Source organism: Oncorhynchus nerka, linkage group LG7 (genome assembly GCF_034236695.1).
Source record: "Oncorhynchus nerka isolate Pitt River linkage group LG7, Oner_Uvic_2.0, whole genome shotgun sequence".
Classification (NCBI taxonomy): Eukaryota; Metazoa; Chordata; class Actinopteri; order Salmoniformes; family Salmonidae; genus Oncorhynchus; species Oncorhynchus nerka.
In genome coordinates this window covers 66895998-66914019 of record NC_088402.1, presented here as the reverse complement: position 1 = coordinate 66914019, position 18022 = coordinate 66895998, and the positions used below count along the sequence as shown (strand labels likewise).

At 39.5% G+C, this 18022-nt stretch overlaps 1 protein-coding gene across 3 annotated transcripts; it reads left to right on the top strand.

The window, feature by feature from the left end:
* Nucleotides 1–531: 531 nt before the first annotated feature.
* LOC115132241 (uncharacterized) lies at nucleotides 532–16071 on the top strand. Of its 3 annotated transcripts, XM_029664674.2 has the most exons (7): nucleotides 532–620; nucleotides 2658–2719; nucleotides 6445–6514; nucleotides 10550–12857; nucleotides 12978–13052; nucleotides 13275–13307; nucleotides 15156–16071. In XM_029664674.2, the coding sequence occupies exons 3-7, from the start codon at nucleotides 6470–6472 to the stop codon at nucleotides 15362–15364; spliced, it is 2670 nt and encodes an 889-aa protein (XP_029520534.1). In that variant the 5' UTR covers nucleotides 532–620; nucleotides 2658–2719; nucleotides 6445–6469; the 3' UTR covers nucleotides 15365–16071. The 3 variants fall into 3 exon arrangements, with proteins under 3 accessions (XP_029520534.1, XP_029520535.1, XP_029520533.1); XM_029664675.2 differs by lacking the exon at nucleotides 6445–6514; XM_029664673.2 differs by lacking the exons at nucleotides 532–620; nucleotides 2658–2719 and having other exon boundaries at nucleotides 2951–6514.
* Nucleotides 16072–18022: the final 1951 nt, after the last annotated feature.

Below are 18022 nucleotides of genomic sequence, written 5' to 3'. Positions count from 1 at the left end.
GCGCTTTGAATGCCTTGTTCAAAACAACTGAGAACTCGGAAATCTCCGATTTCCCAATTCAGTGCGTTCAATACAACTGGGAACTTGGAAAACGAGCTCCACCTGGAAAAAAATTCATTTTGAACTGTCATCCAACTCAGAATTCCCACTCGGGCCTCTTTCTAGAGCTCCGACTTTCCGACCTGAAGGTCACTGACTTCATGATTTGACCTCGTATTTTTTATTAGTGATGCTAATGTTGGGCAATAGTTGTCCCGGGTTCTCCCAGGCTGCCGGCTTGGTGTAGGATCAGATAGAGCCAAGTAGTGGAATAGTGGTGCGTTTTTTTGGGTGTAGGATTAGTTGGTAGGGCAGTTTTTCTTCCCTATTCCCCGTCCTTTTCCCTTCCTTTTTTGTCTCAAATTGCAATGAATTCACATTCCAGAAGTAGGCAGAAACGCAGGGCCTAGATAAGAGAAATGGATTAATAACCTCGATTAATAGGGAAGGCCTCACACTCCAGTACAGAAGGTGGCGCTATATGCACCTAACAGTAAATTGTGATCTGCCACACTCATTTGAAGAAGATTTCTTGGGAGAACGCTTTCTCGCTAGAATAACAAAGACCAACTTCGTGAAATGTGAGTACAACGTTTATTTATTCAACGAATGACTTTCATTTGAATGTTTAATTCGATCATTGGGGCATGCAACGCCGAGTGTTTTCAACATCATCCCACTAGCCAAGCAAGCTATCTAGCTAACTACTGTTAGCTTACGTTGTTGGACACTACCGTCCGATTAGTAACGTAGGGACGAAAAACCCGTTTTGGTGATTCTTGGTAAATCATCCAAATAAATAAATCACTGCAAGTTTTTGGACTCATTCAGCAGTACAATACCATTAAATTAAATACTAAATTCAATTTATATTCCTATAACTTTAGTTGAAAATAATGCAGCCGCTGCTTCCTGTTGACAAGACATTAATAAATAGCCCAATGTCCAACAGTTTTAAAGTGTCCAAATCAATAACCAATATGCAGAAACAGTTCGTGATATATTGAAAACGTAAACATACAATTTACTATCTACACTTACATGTGCAACAATAGTAATCATATTACTTGTATTTGTTAAACGAGCACCCTATAAACTCCACACGCACCAAAACTCCGTTTTGTCAAGTGGTACTAAATCATTAATCGATGGGGGGATATGCGCTGTTCAAACTACCACAACTCAAAACTACATGGAATGAGGATATTTTTACTTCACTGGTTAGAGGATACCCTTCACAACGGTCAGCTGCATTTTGGAATGTTGCATTTGGATATGGGGGTCACCAAAACAAAAAGAGAAACGCAACATTGTTTTGTCAATCACTCCAATCTATTATCATGTTGAAATAAATTGCCCGAGAGGGGGGAAGATTAGGTTGCACGTGCTGTTAAATCTCACACACTCAAAAAACCACACGGAATCTGAGAATCATGTGTACATCACTGGTTGGAGGACAATTTGTAGAAGAACGCTAGCTACAATTTGAAGTGTTGCATTTTGATTCAAGTAGGTCACCAACGAGGTAAGTGTAACAACACCTTTCTGTTAATCACTTCCATCGATATCATACTGACATCAATAGAACAGGGGGTAAACGTTTGGGGTGTAGCGCTGTTTAAACTAACGCTATTCAAAGGCCACACGGAAACTTGGAATAACCTGTACATGGTTGGTTAGATGATAATTTGTATAAGGCTTCTATCTTTATTTTGAAATGGCGGATGTTGATTTCGGGAGGCTGCCATCGTGGAAAAGGGAATACAACACTTTTTCTGTTTAGTTCATTTACAACGAATCACGACCCGCCATAAGGTATCAACATTGACAACGGTTGGCTGCTATTTAAGTAATCGTTTGACTTTCAATTCCGTCTATTGTTGTGTAGTCATCGACTTTTATATAGACCGTCCGAATTATCTGCGCCATTTGAGAAATAACATGTTATTAGCGTTCTAAATCCTGCTACCCTCAGCGTGTATGACAAAATCAACATTACAACACCAAAGATATTGATCTGTTTTAAGCTATTTATATTTTGTCATCGTGTTGACGATAAACTTTTATACTAACATCACCAATCTGAGGTAAAAAGCATGTGTAACCCTCCCCCCATTCGATGTGGTCAGTTTGTGTAATGTAGTAGTAACACACAGTTTATATACTGTCCACATCATGGAAAGTAGCGTAATATACATTAATTACATATTAGTCCTATTTTGTATTTTGATATGGCAAAATAATTCAATATCTTAATTTAGGATGATAATAAATTATGCAAACTCACAGATTTGTTCAATAATCACATTTCTCACAAGTTTATCCATTTAGAGATTTTAAAATTTAAAAAATGCTCATAAACACAATTTAACTATCGCTCTAAACTAGAGAGACCATGGATAGGGTCTCTGCAGCAGGCTGAACGTTTATGTCCCTGCTGATTGCCAGCAGGCAGCAGGTGGTGTTTAGATAAACAACCAAAGTTAAACTAACTAGTTAATTGTACATTCAGGAATGTGTCAACTACAAAAAAAACACTTATTTTTTAAATCCTGAATTGGTTATTTGGCTAGCCAGGAAATGTTGCAAATCATCGTTTTAAATTCGTTTTCTTTCAGGGACTAAACAGGCCAATTGACGCTTTACCAGGACAAAGCACTCTTTCCCGACTGGTGTGGAGGTAAGATATTGTAACATTATCTGATTAAAAACATTTGACATTCAGCTAGTTGTTTTCTGCTTCATTTAGGCTTACTAGCCAATTAATTGATTGTGCATCCTTAGCTACATGTATTAATGTTGTTTCCTAGTGAATACATGCATTCAGTGTCTAATTACTGCCAGTTCCCTACCTCTCTCTGTATTGGGTTGAGGGGCTGGGCAATGTTGCCAGTTAATTTTATTTAATTGTATCATTATTTTAGTAGGGAGTCACCATTGAGACGAGGTTCTCTTTCACAAGGGAGCCCTCTATATATAATTTCATGAATCAAAAAAATGTAATACTATATGAAACAAGTAAAATACAGCACTACACAAATATTCAAGGAAAACTATTACATTCCTCAATAAGCAGGTCCCCAATCAATATTTTAAATTGCCAGAGTGGCACCAGAACATGCAATTGTAATGTATTTTATAGTTGGTTCCAGCAATGCGGTGCTTTAAAACTAAAAGCAGATGTACCTAGTTCGGTGGAGACCTGAGGAACCTTAAGATTCAACCAACCTCGTGGATGGGATTTTATATTTGAACAGTGAAGTTAGATAAGTCGGAAGCTTGTGTAGTAGTACTTTGTAAACAAAAAGGTAATAATTAACTGATCTACGGGACATTAATGAGAACCAGCCAACCTTTTGATACAGCATTCAGTGGTGAGTATTGAAACTGTCACCTGTGAAGGGCGCTATGGGAGACATGGCATCCAAAGGATTAACAGTAATGGCTGCTGCAGTCTGGTAAATGGTGTCACCGTAATCAAGAACTGGCACGAAAGTTGAATGTACAATCTGCTTCTTGCTATTTCGGGAGAGGCAAGATATATTTCTATAAAGAAGCCCACATTAAATCGTGGATTTTTAACTAGCTCATCCATATCTTTTTTTAAACATTAAATCTTGTCAATCCAAATGCCCAGGTATTTATTGCCGGGAACCAGATTGAAGGGAGAACCAGCCAATGAATAAATAGGTAGTCAAATGTTTTTTGTTTGCGAGGATTAGAGAACAACATACAACAGTCTTGCCCGCATGAAGTACACATTTTAAACCAAACAGGCTATTTTGTAAGGCAACAAAGTCAAATTGCAGCTCTAATATAGCCTTGTCAACAGTTGGGACAATGGCATACATAAGTGTATCTGAATACAGATGAATATTACAAGTTTTAACAGTTTAATATTATTTATATGAATGGGAAAGAGAACAGGTCCCAATACTGATCTCTGCGGTACACCTTTTGTAATATCCAGAAAACTAGACAATCAGAAATCACGCATTGTGACCTATTTGACAGATATTTGTCAATAAAAGTCAGAGGTATTCTACTCAAACTGTAAAGACTTTTATCAGTAAAATTATTAACCTGACAATGTAAGGGGTTATTAATTGTTACAATGCACAGGCCATGTTATGTTATGATGATGGTTCAAGATAATCTGATAATTGTTATGAACATGTTTTGAAGTATGAAATGATCATGCTTATGAATATGTAAAACTACATAATGATGGAACATTAAAGTGCAGAAACATTAATGGTGCTTTCAAGACAACTGGGAACTTGGGGGAAAAAACTGGGTCAAATCACAATGTCAGTAATCTTCCGGTTGGAAAGTCTGAGCTGTAGAAAGATGCCAGAGTTTCTGAGTTAGAATTCCAAGTTGGATGCACTTTTTAAATTGTGAAAGAGCAAAACATTTGGCACATATGAATTCAGGGCAACCTGCAGTGTTGTTGATGCACATTTGACAGAGAAGAACAGTGTTCGTTTTCATGTGAGAGAAGCTGAATTTATATGTCGTGTATGTTGATCCAAACACCGTTAAAAGAAAAAACGCCAGTGCTGTCATGTTTGGGAATTACTCTGCAGTAATATGATCAGTCCAAAACATTGCACAGCCCACAGACTTAAGTGCCTGCCTCAGATAAGATGTTTGCATGTCTACAGCTGGAGGGAACCCTCGGTGAGTGACGTCGGCACCTGTTTAGCTTTCGCATAGAAGTGCCCCCTCCCCCTTCAGTATCGAACATGTCCCTAACAAAATGCATCACCTCTGTGGGGAGATTAAACTCGCTAAATCTCGTTGCAAAGATGTTTGGGAAAATACAACATGTCTGTAACACTTTACTTGACACCCAGCGTCCTTACACGTTATGAAACGGTCATAACCATGTCATAACAGCTGACATAACCTGGCATAATTACACCTGTTGTGACATATTAGATTATTTTATGGCTGGTTATGACACCTACATAAATGTCAAAACCCACAACCTACCACACAAAGCAAAACATTTCATTACACCATAGCCTACTTGTCAGTAGTATGTTTATGTTACCAAACATTTTCTGGAATTTACCAGAATTTAATATCATTGTAATTGTGCACACATTGATGTCAGACATGCAACTACCCAAATGCTTTGTTTCTGATGACTGGGATGCATGCAGGAGCAGATTTAAGAAACAGGACAAGACACCCTCTATTTGACTGATGACTGACATAAGGGAAAGTACGTGATAGACATATCTGGCTTATATGATTATGATGGTCATAATGATCATAATTCTTTATGACAAATTATTTAAAATATGACGGAGAAAAAAATGACTAAAGAATTTGTTACAACAACAAACAAAAGGAAAGTTATTGGCAGGAAAAAAACACATTTGAACATAACCAGCCATAAAATGATGCAATTTGTCTCAGCAGGTGTACATATATGGGTCATGAGTGTTATGTTATGTTATGAAAAGTTATGTTAGCTGTTACGACATATTTTGACATGGTTTTGACCGTGCCATAACGTTATGATACTGGGTGTCAAGTAAAGTGTTACCCAAATTTCTTTGGAAAAGCAGACTATTTTTAATTTATGTCATTAACTGTTTTGTCCCTCCCCTGTAGTCCCAAATTAAGTCCATTCAAGTGATTGAAGACATCACAAAAAAATCATTTTCTCTAGAATGTGATGGGTTTCTTCTGACGGCAGTCGAGAGATAAGCAACTCTCCCATCCCTAAGCTCACATACTCTCTTGAGAGCGTTAGGTCTACCCTTATTTAACCACTGAATCATGATGCTCAGCAGACATGTCTTTCAGCAGACTAAGAAACAAGCTATGTTGAAGGCTAAATGTTGATCAGATAAAGTTTATGATGGCCATAACTGAGTCCAGTGCATTCTTTAACTCACCGCAGAGTTTAGCGCAAAGCACACTCAGGCAGTGTAGTCACATCTGCGGTGAAAGAGTCCATACCACCTATAGGCGGCCAGACAGACCCTGTACCCCTGTTAGCTGCTCTGATTGGCTGTAACTGGTATCTTAGTGCTATTGATTGACAGCATTTAATGGGCAGGACGTTAGGAAAACAGATTCTCACATTGGAGAATGTTGAACTCATTTTGGCACTAAACATTGGATTTCTGCATGGATTTTTAGCTGATGAAATTGTTTTTTATGTTTGAGCAAATGGCCAATCTAAATTGGTAAAAGGCCGCATCTTGCCAACTGGCAGCCATTTAAATAGCCCTAACCTAACATTTCAGCTTGTCTGTGTCACTCTTGCTAGTAAGGCGCTTTGCTTCCTTTTTTATTTTGGAAGACTGTCAGTTCAACCTCACATAAGATGCAAGTCACTGATATGAGTGTGGTCATTTCATTACCTGAAACGGTTCTTTTTAGATTTTCTTTTCAGTCAAGCTCAGAAATGGACAATACATCTTCTTCAACCAGAGAAGTGGAGAGTGTAGTTGTAAGTATCATTGTATATCACAACACAAAATGGCTGATATTATTCAAGTCCTGCAAAGTTGTCACCACTTGTGTTTGGGGAGAAATGTTTGGGGATAATTGTACAATAGCCATTTTGGAGCTTGTTTCACTTCCATTGTGTGTCAGCAGCAACTATGTCATGTTTTAGGCTGACTGTGAACTGCAATTCTGCAGAGGCTTCTGCCTTCCTGATTTTCAAAAACCCTTGACATACAGTGCCTTCAGAAAGTATTCATACCTCTTGACTTATTCCACATTTTGTTAAGCTGCTGCTACTCGCTGTTATTATCTATGTATAGTCACTTTACATATTACCTCGACTAACCTCTACCCCCACACATTGACTCTGTACCGGTACCTCCTGTACATAGCCTCGTTATTGTTATTTTGTAACTTTTTATAGTTTATTTAGTAAATATTTGCTTAACTCGTATTTTTCGAAAACTACATTGTTGGTTAAGGGCTTGTAAAGTAAGCATTTCACGGTAATACCTAGTGTATTCGGCTCGTTTTCCCCCCCATCTACACACACACAACCCCATAATGACAGTGAAACATGCTTTTAGAAATGTTAGCGAATGTATAGAAAATGAAGGATAAACATCTCATTTGCATAAGTATTCACAACCCTGAGTCACTACTTTTGTAGAAGGACCTTTAGCGGCGATTACAGCTTTGAGTCGTCTTGAGTATGTCTGTATCAGCTTTGCACATCTGGATTTGGGCATTTTCTCTTGTTCCTGGCAGATTTTTGTAAATTAGATTTAATTTAAAAAAAAATATATATAAATATATATCAGCTAAAAAATAAACGTCCTCTCACTGTCAACTGCGTTTATTTTTTAGCAAACCTAACGTGTAAATATTTGTATGAACATAAGATTTATCAACTGAGACATAAACTGAACAAGTTCCACAGACATGTGACTAACATAAATGGAATAATGTGTCCCCGAACAAAGGGGGGGTCAAAATAAAAAGTAACAGTCAGTATCTGGTGTGGCCACCAGGTGCATTAAGTACCGCAGTGCATCTCCTCCTCATTGACTGCACCAGATTTGCCAGTTCTTGCTGTGAGATGTTACCCCACTCTTCCACCAAGACACCTGCAAGTTCCCGGACATTTCTGCGGGGAATGGCCCTAGCCCTCACCCTCCGATCCAACAGGTCCTAGACGTGCTCAATGGGATTGAGATCCGGGCTCTTCGCTGGCCATGGCTGAACACTGACATTCCTGTCTTGAAGGAAATCACGCACAGGACGAGCAGTATGGCTGGTGGCATTGTCATGCTGGAGGGTCATGTCAGGATGAGCCTGCAGGAAGGGTACCACATGAGGGAGGAGGATGTCTTCCCTGTGATGCACAGCGTTGAGATTGCCTGCAATGACAACAAGCTCAGTCCAATGATGCTGTGACACACCGCCCCAGACCATGACGGACCCTCCACCTCCAAATCGATCCCGCTCCCGAGTACAGGCGTTGGTGTAACGCTCATTCCTTCGATGATAAACGTGAATCTAACCATCACCCCTGGTGAGACAAAACCGCGACTCTTCAGTGAAGAGCCCTTTTTGCCAGTCCTGTCGGGTCCAGCGACGGTGTGTTTGTGTCCATAGGCGACATTGTTGCCGGTGATGTCTGGTGAGGTCCTGCCTTCCAACAGGCCTACAAGCCCTCAGTCTAGCCTCTCTCAGCCTATTGCGGACAGTCTGAGCACTGATGGAGGGATTCCTGGTGTAACTTTGGCAGTTGTTGTTGCCATTCTGTACCTGTCCCGCAGGTGTGATGTTCTGATGTACCGATCCTGTGCAGGTGTTGTTACACGTGGTCTGCCACTGCGAGGACGATCAGCTGTCCGTCCTGTCTCCCTGTAGCGCTGTCTTAGGCGACTCACAGTACGGACATTGCAATATTTATTTATATTTATATATATATATATATATATATATATATATATATACACAGTTGAAGTCATAACTTTACATACACCTTAGTCAAATATATTTAAACTTAAGTTCACAATTCCTGACATTTAATCCTAGTAAAAATGCCCTGTCTTAGGTCAGTAAGGATCACCACATTATTTTAAGAATGTGAAATGTCAGAATAATAGTAGAGAGATTATTTATTTTAGCTTTTATTTCTTTCATCACATTCCCACTGGGTCAGAAGTTTACATACACTCAGTTAGTATTTGGTAGCATTGCCTTTAAATTGTTTAACTTGGGTCAAATGTTTAGGGTAGCCTTCCACAAGCTTCCCACAATAAGTTGGGTGAATTTTGGCCCATTTCTCATTTTGTGAGCATTTCTCCTTTGCCAAGATAATCAATCCACCTGACAAGTGTGGCATATCAAGAAGATAATTAAACAGCATGATCATTACACAGATGCACCTTGTGCTGGGGACAATAAAAGGCCACTAAAATGTTCAGTTTTGTCACAATGCCACAATGTCTCAAGTTGAGGGATGCTGACTGTAGGAATGTCCACCAGAGCTGTTGCCAGAATTTTATGTTCATTTCTCTACCATAAGCCACCTCCAATGTTGTTTTATAGATTCTGGCAGTACATCCAACCAGCCTCACAACCGCAGACCACGTGTATGGTGTCGTGTGGGCGAGCATTTTGCTGATATCAACGTTGTGAATGGAGTGCCCCATTGGGGTTATGGTATGGCAGGGATAAGTTACAGACAACAAACACAATTGCATTTTATCGATGGCAATTTGAATGCACAGAGATACCGTGATGAGATCCTGAGGCTCATTCATCAGCAGCCATCACCTTATGTTTCAGCATAATAATGCATTGCCCCATGTCGCAAGGATCTGTACACAATTCCTGGAAGCTGAAAATGTCCCCGTTTCTGGCCTGCATACTCGCCAGGCATGTTTGGGATGCTCTGGATCGACGTGTAGGAACGCGTGTTACAGTTACCGCCAATATCAAGCAACAAGTGTAGTGGGACACCATTCCACATTCCAATCAACAGCCTGATCAACTCTATGCGAAGGAGACGTGTCACAATGCATGTCTGTATTTCCACTCATGTGAAATCCATAGATTAGGGCCAAAGAACAAAGATCATACCCCCAAGACATGCCAACCTCCCCTGTTATTGCTAATGGTGAGAGGTTAGCATGTCTTAAGGATATGATCTTTGAAACACAACCAAAACAAAGTGTGAATGCAACAAGTTTGTGTAGTCACTAGCTTGATGTAGTTAATGTGCGCTAAGAATATGGAACTAAATACTAAACTTTTGACAGAGGGGTCAAAATTATCTTCACCCATCTTTTTAAGAGAGAAAAAATATTGAAACAATCTATTTCTCTGAGAAATTATATCAGTATAAAATAATAATTTGAAAACTTTTTGGAGCATAAAATATAGCTCAGTATTGGTATTTAGTTTAGTCTTTTTTGCTCTTCTTTATCAAGGGTGCCAATAATTTGAGGTGACTATGTATTATATGGGCCCAATGAGATCTTTAACTATCTAAAAATGGTCTACCTGAGCAAGTCACCATTCCGGAAACTTTAAAGTCTGAAGATTATCCCTGAGTTGATATTTCTGTCTGTGACAGAGTCTGAAGAGGTCGAGCAAGACTGAGCTCAGGCCAAGATACTGTGGATATCATATTTCTAGGGCCACTCTGATTTGTGGTCATCATACAGGGATGAAATTAGTCTCATTCCTTTCACAAGGACCAAATCTGTCTCGGTATCCCTTTAGCTGTGGAGTTAGTCAGGAACTTAGAGATCTGATACATGTTTTACTCTGTACACTAGCATACAGAATAGATAATGGAATGATTACAAATAAGAAAAGAGCATGGTTTTATTTTATTACTTGATTGCATGAAATAGGCCCTTTCAGAATAATAAGGACACAGTTATTGGTTTAGTAAATGAGTTGATATGTTGGAGTAAAACAGTTCAGGTTTTCAGTGATCAGACAATGCATTTAGTAAAACACATGTATCAATTCTGATTTGTTTTCATGATTTCAGCTCAACAAACACATGCTTGGATATGATTCTGAAGATTCAATCAGCAACATAGAAATAAAAGAATATGAATATGTGCCAGGAACAGAAAGTGACAGTGAGAGCAGCTTAGAGGACTTCACTGCATTAAAGGACAAATGCACCACTAAAGCAAGATCTGCACCTAAAGATGGCCAACTTGACAAAGACTTGCTTGGTTATGATTCTGAAGACTCAATCAGCAGCATAGAAATAACAGAATATGAATATGTGCCAGAATATGAATATGTGCCAGGAACAGAAAGTGACAGTGAGAGCAGCTTAGAGGACTTTACTGCATTGAAGGACAAATGCCCTACTAAAGCAAGATTGGAACCTAAAGATGGCCAACTTGACAAAGACAGGATTGGATATAATTCCGAAGATTCAATCAGCAGCACAGAAATAACACGAGATGAATGTGTGTCAAGAACCGAAAGTGACAGTGAGAGCAGCTTGGAGCACTGCACTGTATTGAAGAACAAAGGCCCCACCAAAGCAAGATCTGCTCCTAAAGATGGTCCAAAAAAGACTTATAAGAGACATAGAAATACAGAATCTGACACCTCTGTGCAAGAATCGACAAGTTCACTTGAAGTCATGCACGTTACAAAGACTAAAGATGGATCAAGAAGATACACCAAAAAACATTACTGTCTCTTTTGTGAGAAACCACAATCAAAAATTGCCCGGCATCTGGAAATGATTCATAAAAGTGAAGCTGAAGTCGCAAAGGCCCTTTCTTTCCCAAAGAACTCCAAGGACAGAAAGCTCCAACTGACTATACTGAGGAAACGAGGGGACAGAGCACACAACATGCAAGTCATAAGAGAAGGCAAAGGTGTTATAGTTCCTTGTAAACAAACCAGTTCCCCAAATGGAAATCCAAAAGACTTCTTGCACTGTGCAAATTGCCAAGGACTCTTTAAAAGAAAATTCCTATGGAAACACATGAAACGGTGCCCACTGAGTGGTGTACGGCTGAAACCTGGTAAAACACGAGTGCAGGCTATTTGTGCCCATGCACAACCTGTGCCAGATGGGATAAGCAAGGGACTGTGGAAACTCGTCAATGATATGACACAAGATGAGGTGGTAGATGTCATAAAGAGAGACAAATGTATCATCCAGTTCGGGGAGCAACATTACAACATCATGGGACACAGACGTGCCAATCATGAATTGATACGGCAGAAAATGCGCGAGCTGGGGAGACTGGTTTTGAAAGGGAAGCATGTATCACCTCTCACGAGATTGGAGGAATACATTGATCCAGCCAACTTCCTCCACACAATCAGTGCAGTGAAAGCTGTTTGTGGCTTTGACAGTGATAAGAATACACTAAAGACACCTTCACTAGCCTTAAAACTTGGCCATAACCTTCAGAAGGTTGCAGACATAGTTAGTTGTGAGGCTAGGGTCTCCGGTAACAAGAAAAAGGCTCAGAAGGTAGAGGACTTCAAACATATCTATAAGACATGCTGGAGAGAGTACATCTCGTGTCATGCTCACAAAACATTTGAAGAAAATAAGTTCAATGCTCCACTGATCTTGACATTTGCTGAAGATGTCAAGAAACTGCACATCCACCTTCAAGAAAAACAGAAAACATGCTACAGCCAACTTTCCAAAGAACCTAACAGGAAGACGTGGGCACAGCTGGCTAAAGTCACTCTGTCACAAATGACGGTCTTTAACCGAAAAAGACTAGGGAATGCCTCCCTGATGACAGTGGCCTCATTCGTGTCTCGAGACAAAACTGCTTTACATGACGATTATGGGAACTCCCTTTCAGATGTTGAACGGGCGCTATGCCAACATTTTAGTCACATAGAAATATGTGGAAAGCGATCAAGAAAAGTCGCAGTGCTTCTATCCCCTACAATGATCAAATCAATGGAGCTGCTTGCAGAGAAGCGTGAACATTGCAGCGTTCTGAAGGAGAACATCTATATGTTCGCCATTCCAGGCTGTCCAACATCATTCAGCGGATCAGACTGCCTGCGTCTCTTTGCCAAGAAGTGTGGGGCTAAATGTCCAGAATCCCTCTCGTCCACCAAGTTGCGTAAACACATCACCATGATGTCTACTGTACTCAACTTAAATGACACTAACATGGACCTGCTAGCCGATTTCCTGGGACATGATCTACAGATGGACAAGACATATTACAGGTTACCTGAGGGAACACTTCAGCTGGCAAAAATCACCAAAGTCCTAATGGCGATGGAGCAGGGAAGGCTAAACGAATTCAAGGGGAAAGGTCTTGACCAGATCCACATCAGTCCAGTGGGTATGTAACAATCTGTCAAGTTGAACCTGGTACCTCAACCCTGTCATGGTGACTTTTTCTGAGCAACCTGTCTATTTCGCTCTCCTTGCTAAGAGATGTTCTTGCTTGCTTGTATTTCAGAGTGTGTTGAGCTGGATGAAGAGAGTGATACAGACTTTACTGAAGAAACTCCTGGAAGGTCATGTGAGCCACAAGGTAAAGATTTTGATGTGGAATGAAAACATTTAAGGCCCAGCAGCTTTTAGAAACGTGTTCAATTTTAATTTCCAGCCATAACATATTCATAAATGACACACATTGTACCTTTGGGCCAACAGTTTAATTGATACTGTATATGCAGACAGCATGTTGTAGGATTTCAATACTGATCCATGGGATTTAGGAATTTGTATTCATTTGTTTCCATTGGCTCACCAGAGAGGACACGGGAGGCCATGGCAGGAAGATCAGGTAAGGAACCTGCCCAAATTAATCTTATTGATGTGTTTGTTCCTGTTTCCACTTGGCCCTTTAGTCTCTACTATTCTAAAATGTATGCATGCATTTCCAGCACTTAGTCATGTCAAAATAGTTTCTCTGTTTACTCCCACAAACATTTTTATTATAGACATATTAGTCCTTGCACGTAGACTGTGGTTGGTGAATTAGTGGTTTATATTTCCTGCCAAGCCAGATCTTAGAGCTCTGTTCTTTAGTAAGTGGTACTCAGCCACTTTGCTGAAGGAGTCTCAAATTGTGGCTCTAAAAATGAAAAAGTAATCCACACACTCGTGATTTCATTACTCATGCTCCAACAATTACATTCTTATAATGCAATGTTCCAATTTTTTAAAGAGAGACTCAGCGAGACCAGTGTTCATTTTGTTAGCTGTTTTAGTCTTAGTCACATTTGAGTAATTTCATCTCTCGTTAGTTTTAGTTATCTAAAACTCTGGACAATTTTAGTGTAGTTTTAGCCACAGCAATTTATTATAATATTTTGTCTTTTAGCAGACTTTCTTATCCAGGGCAACTTACAGTTAGTGCAATCATCTTAAGATAGCTAGGTGGGACAACCACATATCACAGTAATTTTTCTACCCATTGTAACTATCAAGGGGGCAAATAACAGTGCTTTCCAGAAATGCCTGAAGTATTACTGTACTCCTAATACTCAACAAATAGCATTTGTTTTTCCCATCGGTAAATGGCAACTACAACTCGCATTTGCGGATTGTGAGAAACCCCATCCGAATCAATGTGGTCAAAGCAAAAATAGCCTACATGAAAGTAAGAGAGTGAGTAAACGTTATTGTTTCTACACTGAACAAAAATGTAAACGCAACATGTAAAGTGCTGGTCCCATGTTGGATGAGCTGAAATAAAAGATCCCAGACATTTTCCATATGCATAAAAAGCTTATTTCTCTCAAATTGTATGCACAAATTTGTTTACATCCCTGTTAGGGAGCAGTTTATCCTTTGTCAAGATAATCTATCCACCCGACTTGTGTGGCATATCAAGAAGCTGATTAACAGCATGATCATTACACAGGTGCATTTTGTGCTGGTGGGGGTGCTGAGGAGTATTTCTGTCTGTAATAAATCCCTTTTTGATGGGAAAAACACATTTTGATTGGCTGGCCCTGGCTCCCTGGTGGGTGGGCATGTCATAGGATATGGGAGACCATGGCGGCCTCTATAGTCTCTCCTATTCTAAGATCTCTAAAACTCTCTAGAGGCTCTGAAACTTAATTCTGTAAGAAACTGAGAAGATTTGGCCATTTTAACAATTTATTGAATCAAATATAAATGGCAATATATTGAGCATGGACTCTGATCCTTTTGGGATACTCCCTACAACAAAAGCACCATAACAAAATTCACAATTAAATGAAAAAAATAGGTAGAGAATGGAATAATCTACATTCCCCATAGGGATAGAGCAGACCCAAAGCAGGTGGAGACTGGGGTGGAGGTAGGAGATGCAGAACAATAAAGGGAGGTAGGTAGCCTAGTGGTTAGAGCGTTAAGCCAGTAATCAAAAGGTTGCTGGTTCGAATCTCCAAGGTGAAAAAATCTGTAGATGTGCTTTTGAGCACTTAACCCTAAGTAAGTCGCTCTGGATAAGAGTGTCTGCTAAATGACTGAAATGTTTAAAAAAATAAAAATGTATCCAGTTTGTAAACAGCATGCAACGTAACGCATGACTTCAGTTAAGCAGCAAAAGCACATGCATAGAATTCAAATACAGCATGATGTATGGTGACGCAGCAAAAATGCCTCAAATATTTTTAATTGTTGTTTACTTGTCCCTAAGGTTCTAAGAAGAGGAAGTGGAGTGAGGAGGACAAAGGGACAGTGGAAGAAACATATATTCAATTTATGGACTCTGGAGCTACTCCAGGGAATGCAGACTCTTGCATGCATCAAAGCAGTGCCACAAGCCCTCAGAGAGCGGGACTGGCGGGCAGTGAAGTATTATGTCAAGAACAGAATTACAGCACATGTGAGCAGGAGTACCAATAAATGTTGTAGTCTGTCTGGCCCTCTGTCTGCTTGTCTTTCTGCCTCTGTCTGTTCCTCTACCTGCATATCTGTCTGCCTGCCTGTCTCTGTCCCTTTGCCTGCTTGTCTGTCCCTCTGCCTGCCTGCCTGCCTGTCTGTCAGTCTGTGCCTCTGCCTGTCTGAAATGCAGTGCCTCCAGATTCCCTAGTTGTAATCAAGACGATATTATGTACAATGTTTAGTATTCACACAATTACCCCAATGTAAAAGTTCATTTGCAGTTTATTTATCAGATTTTTGTTGTTTTTTTGAAAGGGTATTTAGTCCTAGGCAGTGTTGTGATTAGTTATAAGAACATGTAACAAAAGTAATGTTACAATATTACTTTGCATAGAAAGTATCGTTATATTACTTTGTTACTTTCATGAACAGTCTCAAAACCTCACTGTTTGACTGTCAGACGGAGTGAGGCAAGCCATGCGTGCTCTACCAAAGATACTACTAATAATATCTAATTCGTTAAAAAAATCAAACATCTTGGTCACTACTTTTTCTTCCTAAATGGTGTAGACTGATGTATTTGTCTGAATTTTGCAGTAAAGATTATACAAGAGTATAGACTACACCCATAGCCTGGCCCCTCTGCGACATAAAACATTTTATGCACTCGTGAAATGTTGGCCAAGAACCGTTGTACAAATAAACATGATGGCTTTCTTTTAACCTTACCATGTGTTATTCACTACAGCAGTTATTTTTAAAGGTTTCCCAGAGTTTTATCTTCAAGTACATTATTAATAGCATAACAAGAAGGCATTCTGTAGTCGCAGATAGTTCGACAGGCAGGCAAGCTGACACATCATATTGGACCACCAGCAAGTTAATTAAATCAACATTGATGAACAAATTGTAGCCAAATTAACCTCTACAGGATCGGTGTATCCCCTGCCGGACGGTTGAGCTAACGTAGGCTAATGTGATTAGCATGAGGTTGTAAGTAACCAAAATTCACAGGACATAGACATATCTAATATGGGCAGAAAGCTTACATTTGGTCATCTAACTGCACTGTCCAATTTACAGTGAAAGAATACCATGTTATTGTTTGAGAGTGCACAATTATGAACTTTAAAATGTATTAATAAACCAATTAGGCACATTTGGGCAGTCTTGATACAACATCTTGAACAGAATGCAATGGTTCATTGGATCAGTCTAAAACTTTGAACATATACTGTCGAAATTGCGGCTATATTCCTAAGTCATATTGGCCTTTCTCTTGCATTTCAAACATGTTTTTTTCTTTGTATTATCTTTTAACAGATCTAATGTGTGTTATTCTCCTACATTAATTTCGCATTTCCACAAACCTCAGTGTTTCCTTTCAAATGGTATTGAGAATATGCATATCTTTGCTTCAGGTCCTGAGCTACAGGCAGTTAGATTTGGGTATGTCATTTTATGCGGGGGGGGGTCAGATCCCTAAGCAACTTTGAATTGTGCACGGATGAGTTGAATGCAGTATTTGTTTGCATTCTCTATATTATGTACCGAATACGTAACAATATCTAGACTTCCTAGATTTACCAATTAGGCTTACATCTTTATGGCCACATGGCTTCGTCTGCTTACTTGCTATTTAAAGAAACAAACAGAAAATCAAATACTAATGAATGAATACTGGGTCTTAATCTATTAACTGTCCATAGAGGAACTGCATAGACTGAGGAGAGAGGCTGTAACTCTGGATGGAGTATATGGGAGGGGTCTGGGATGATTTGATTGAGACAAACATCAGACAGGCCAAAAATATCCCGCCCCGCAGAGGAGGCTCCCAAATTCTAAAGAATTATGACTGTCGTGTCTCAGTTTCATCTTCGGTCTCTGTCTGTTCATAGACAGTCTGAAGGGATGGTGTTAACTCATACCCATTACCTTTAACTGACTTGCCTAGTTAAATTTAAAAAACATTACAAATAAAAATGGCTGTCTGGATTAGGTGGGTGACTGTTGGATTTGATTTAGTTTAGTGGCCGCTAATTGACAATGCTCAGAGCACTGAACTGACACTGGTTGTGTCCAGTGCTTTCCCAGTGTCTTGCTGGCATTTGAAGAACATTTTTTCAGGTTCTTTCTTGAAGTTGAGCTGGATAAATACATTAACTTAAAAATATATTGTTCATGAAAAGCTATATTCTTATTTTATACGACCCAAAATACACTTTGCCAGTTATCTAGATTAGAATCCATCTTCCCCCTTGTGCCCCTAAACAATAGCCCTATTTCAATTAATTAATTAAAACTGAGGCGTCGGATAGCATACCTCTTTTTTAAATAGGAAGACATAGGCTCCAACAAAGCCCTCTTGTTGTTAAGTCTAATGAAGACGATTGTTGAAATTAATTAGGCTACTCAAATGACTTTCAACACCATTTGCAGTCCACCTCTGATTGTCGAGGCCACCGCTTCACTTTTCAGCACTCCAAAGCTGTCTGCCCGCTTACCTTTTTAGTTGACTGTCTCCTGCCCTCTCTTCAATAATTGAAGTTAATATACCTTTTGCATTATTTAGATGGGGTAACTTCCTTCTTGGGACATTACTTTTGGGACATTTTGCATAAAAAATAAATAAATAAATATGGGGGGCCAAAAACTGTTGCCTGTTGCCGACCCCTGCAT

Bases quoted from the DNA above. Each gene is read 5' to 3' on its own strand.
- LOC115132241 (XM_029664673.2), top strand. From the start codon at position 6,389: ATGCAAGTCACTGATATGAGTGTGGTCATTTCATTACCTGAAACGGTT. The intron at 6,515-10,549 runs GTAAGTATCATT...TCATGATTTCAG, and splicing joins GAGAAGTGGAGAGTGTAGTT to CTCAACAAACACATGCTTGG. The intron at 13,308-15,155 runs GTAAGGAACCTG...CTTGTCCCTAAG, and splicing joins GGCCATGGCAGGAAGATCAG to GTTCTAAGAAGAGGAAGTGG.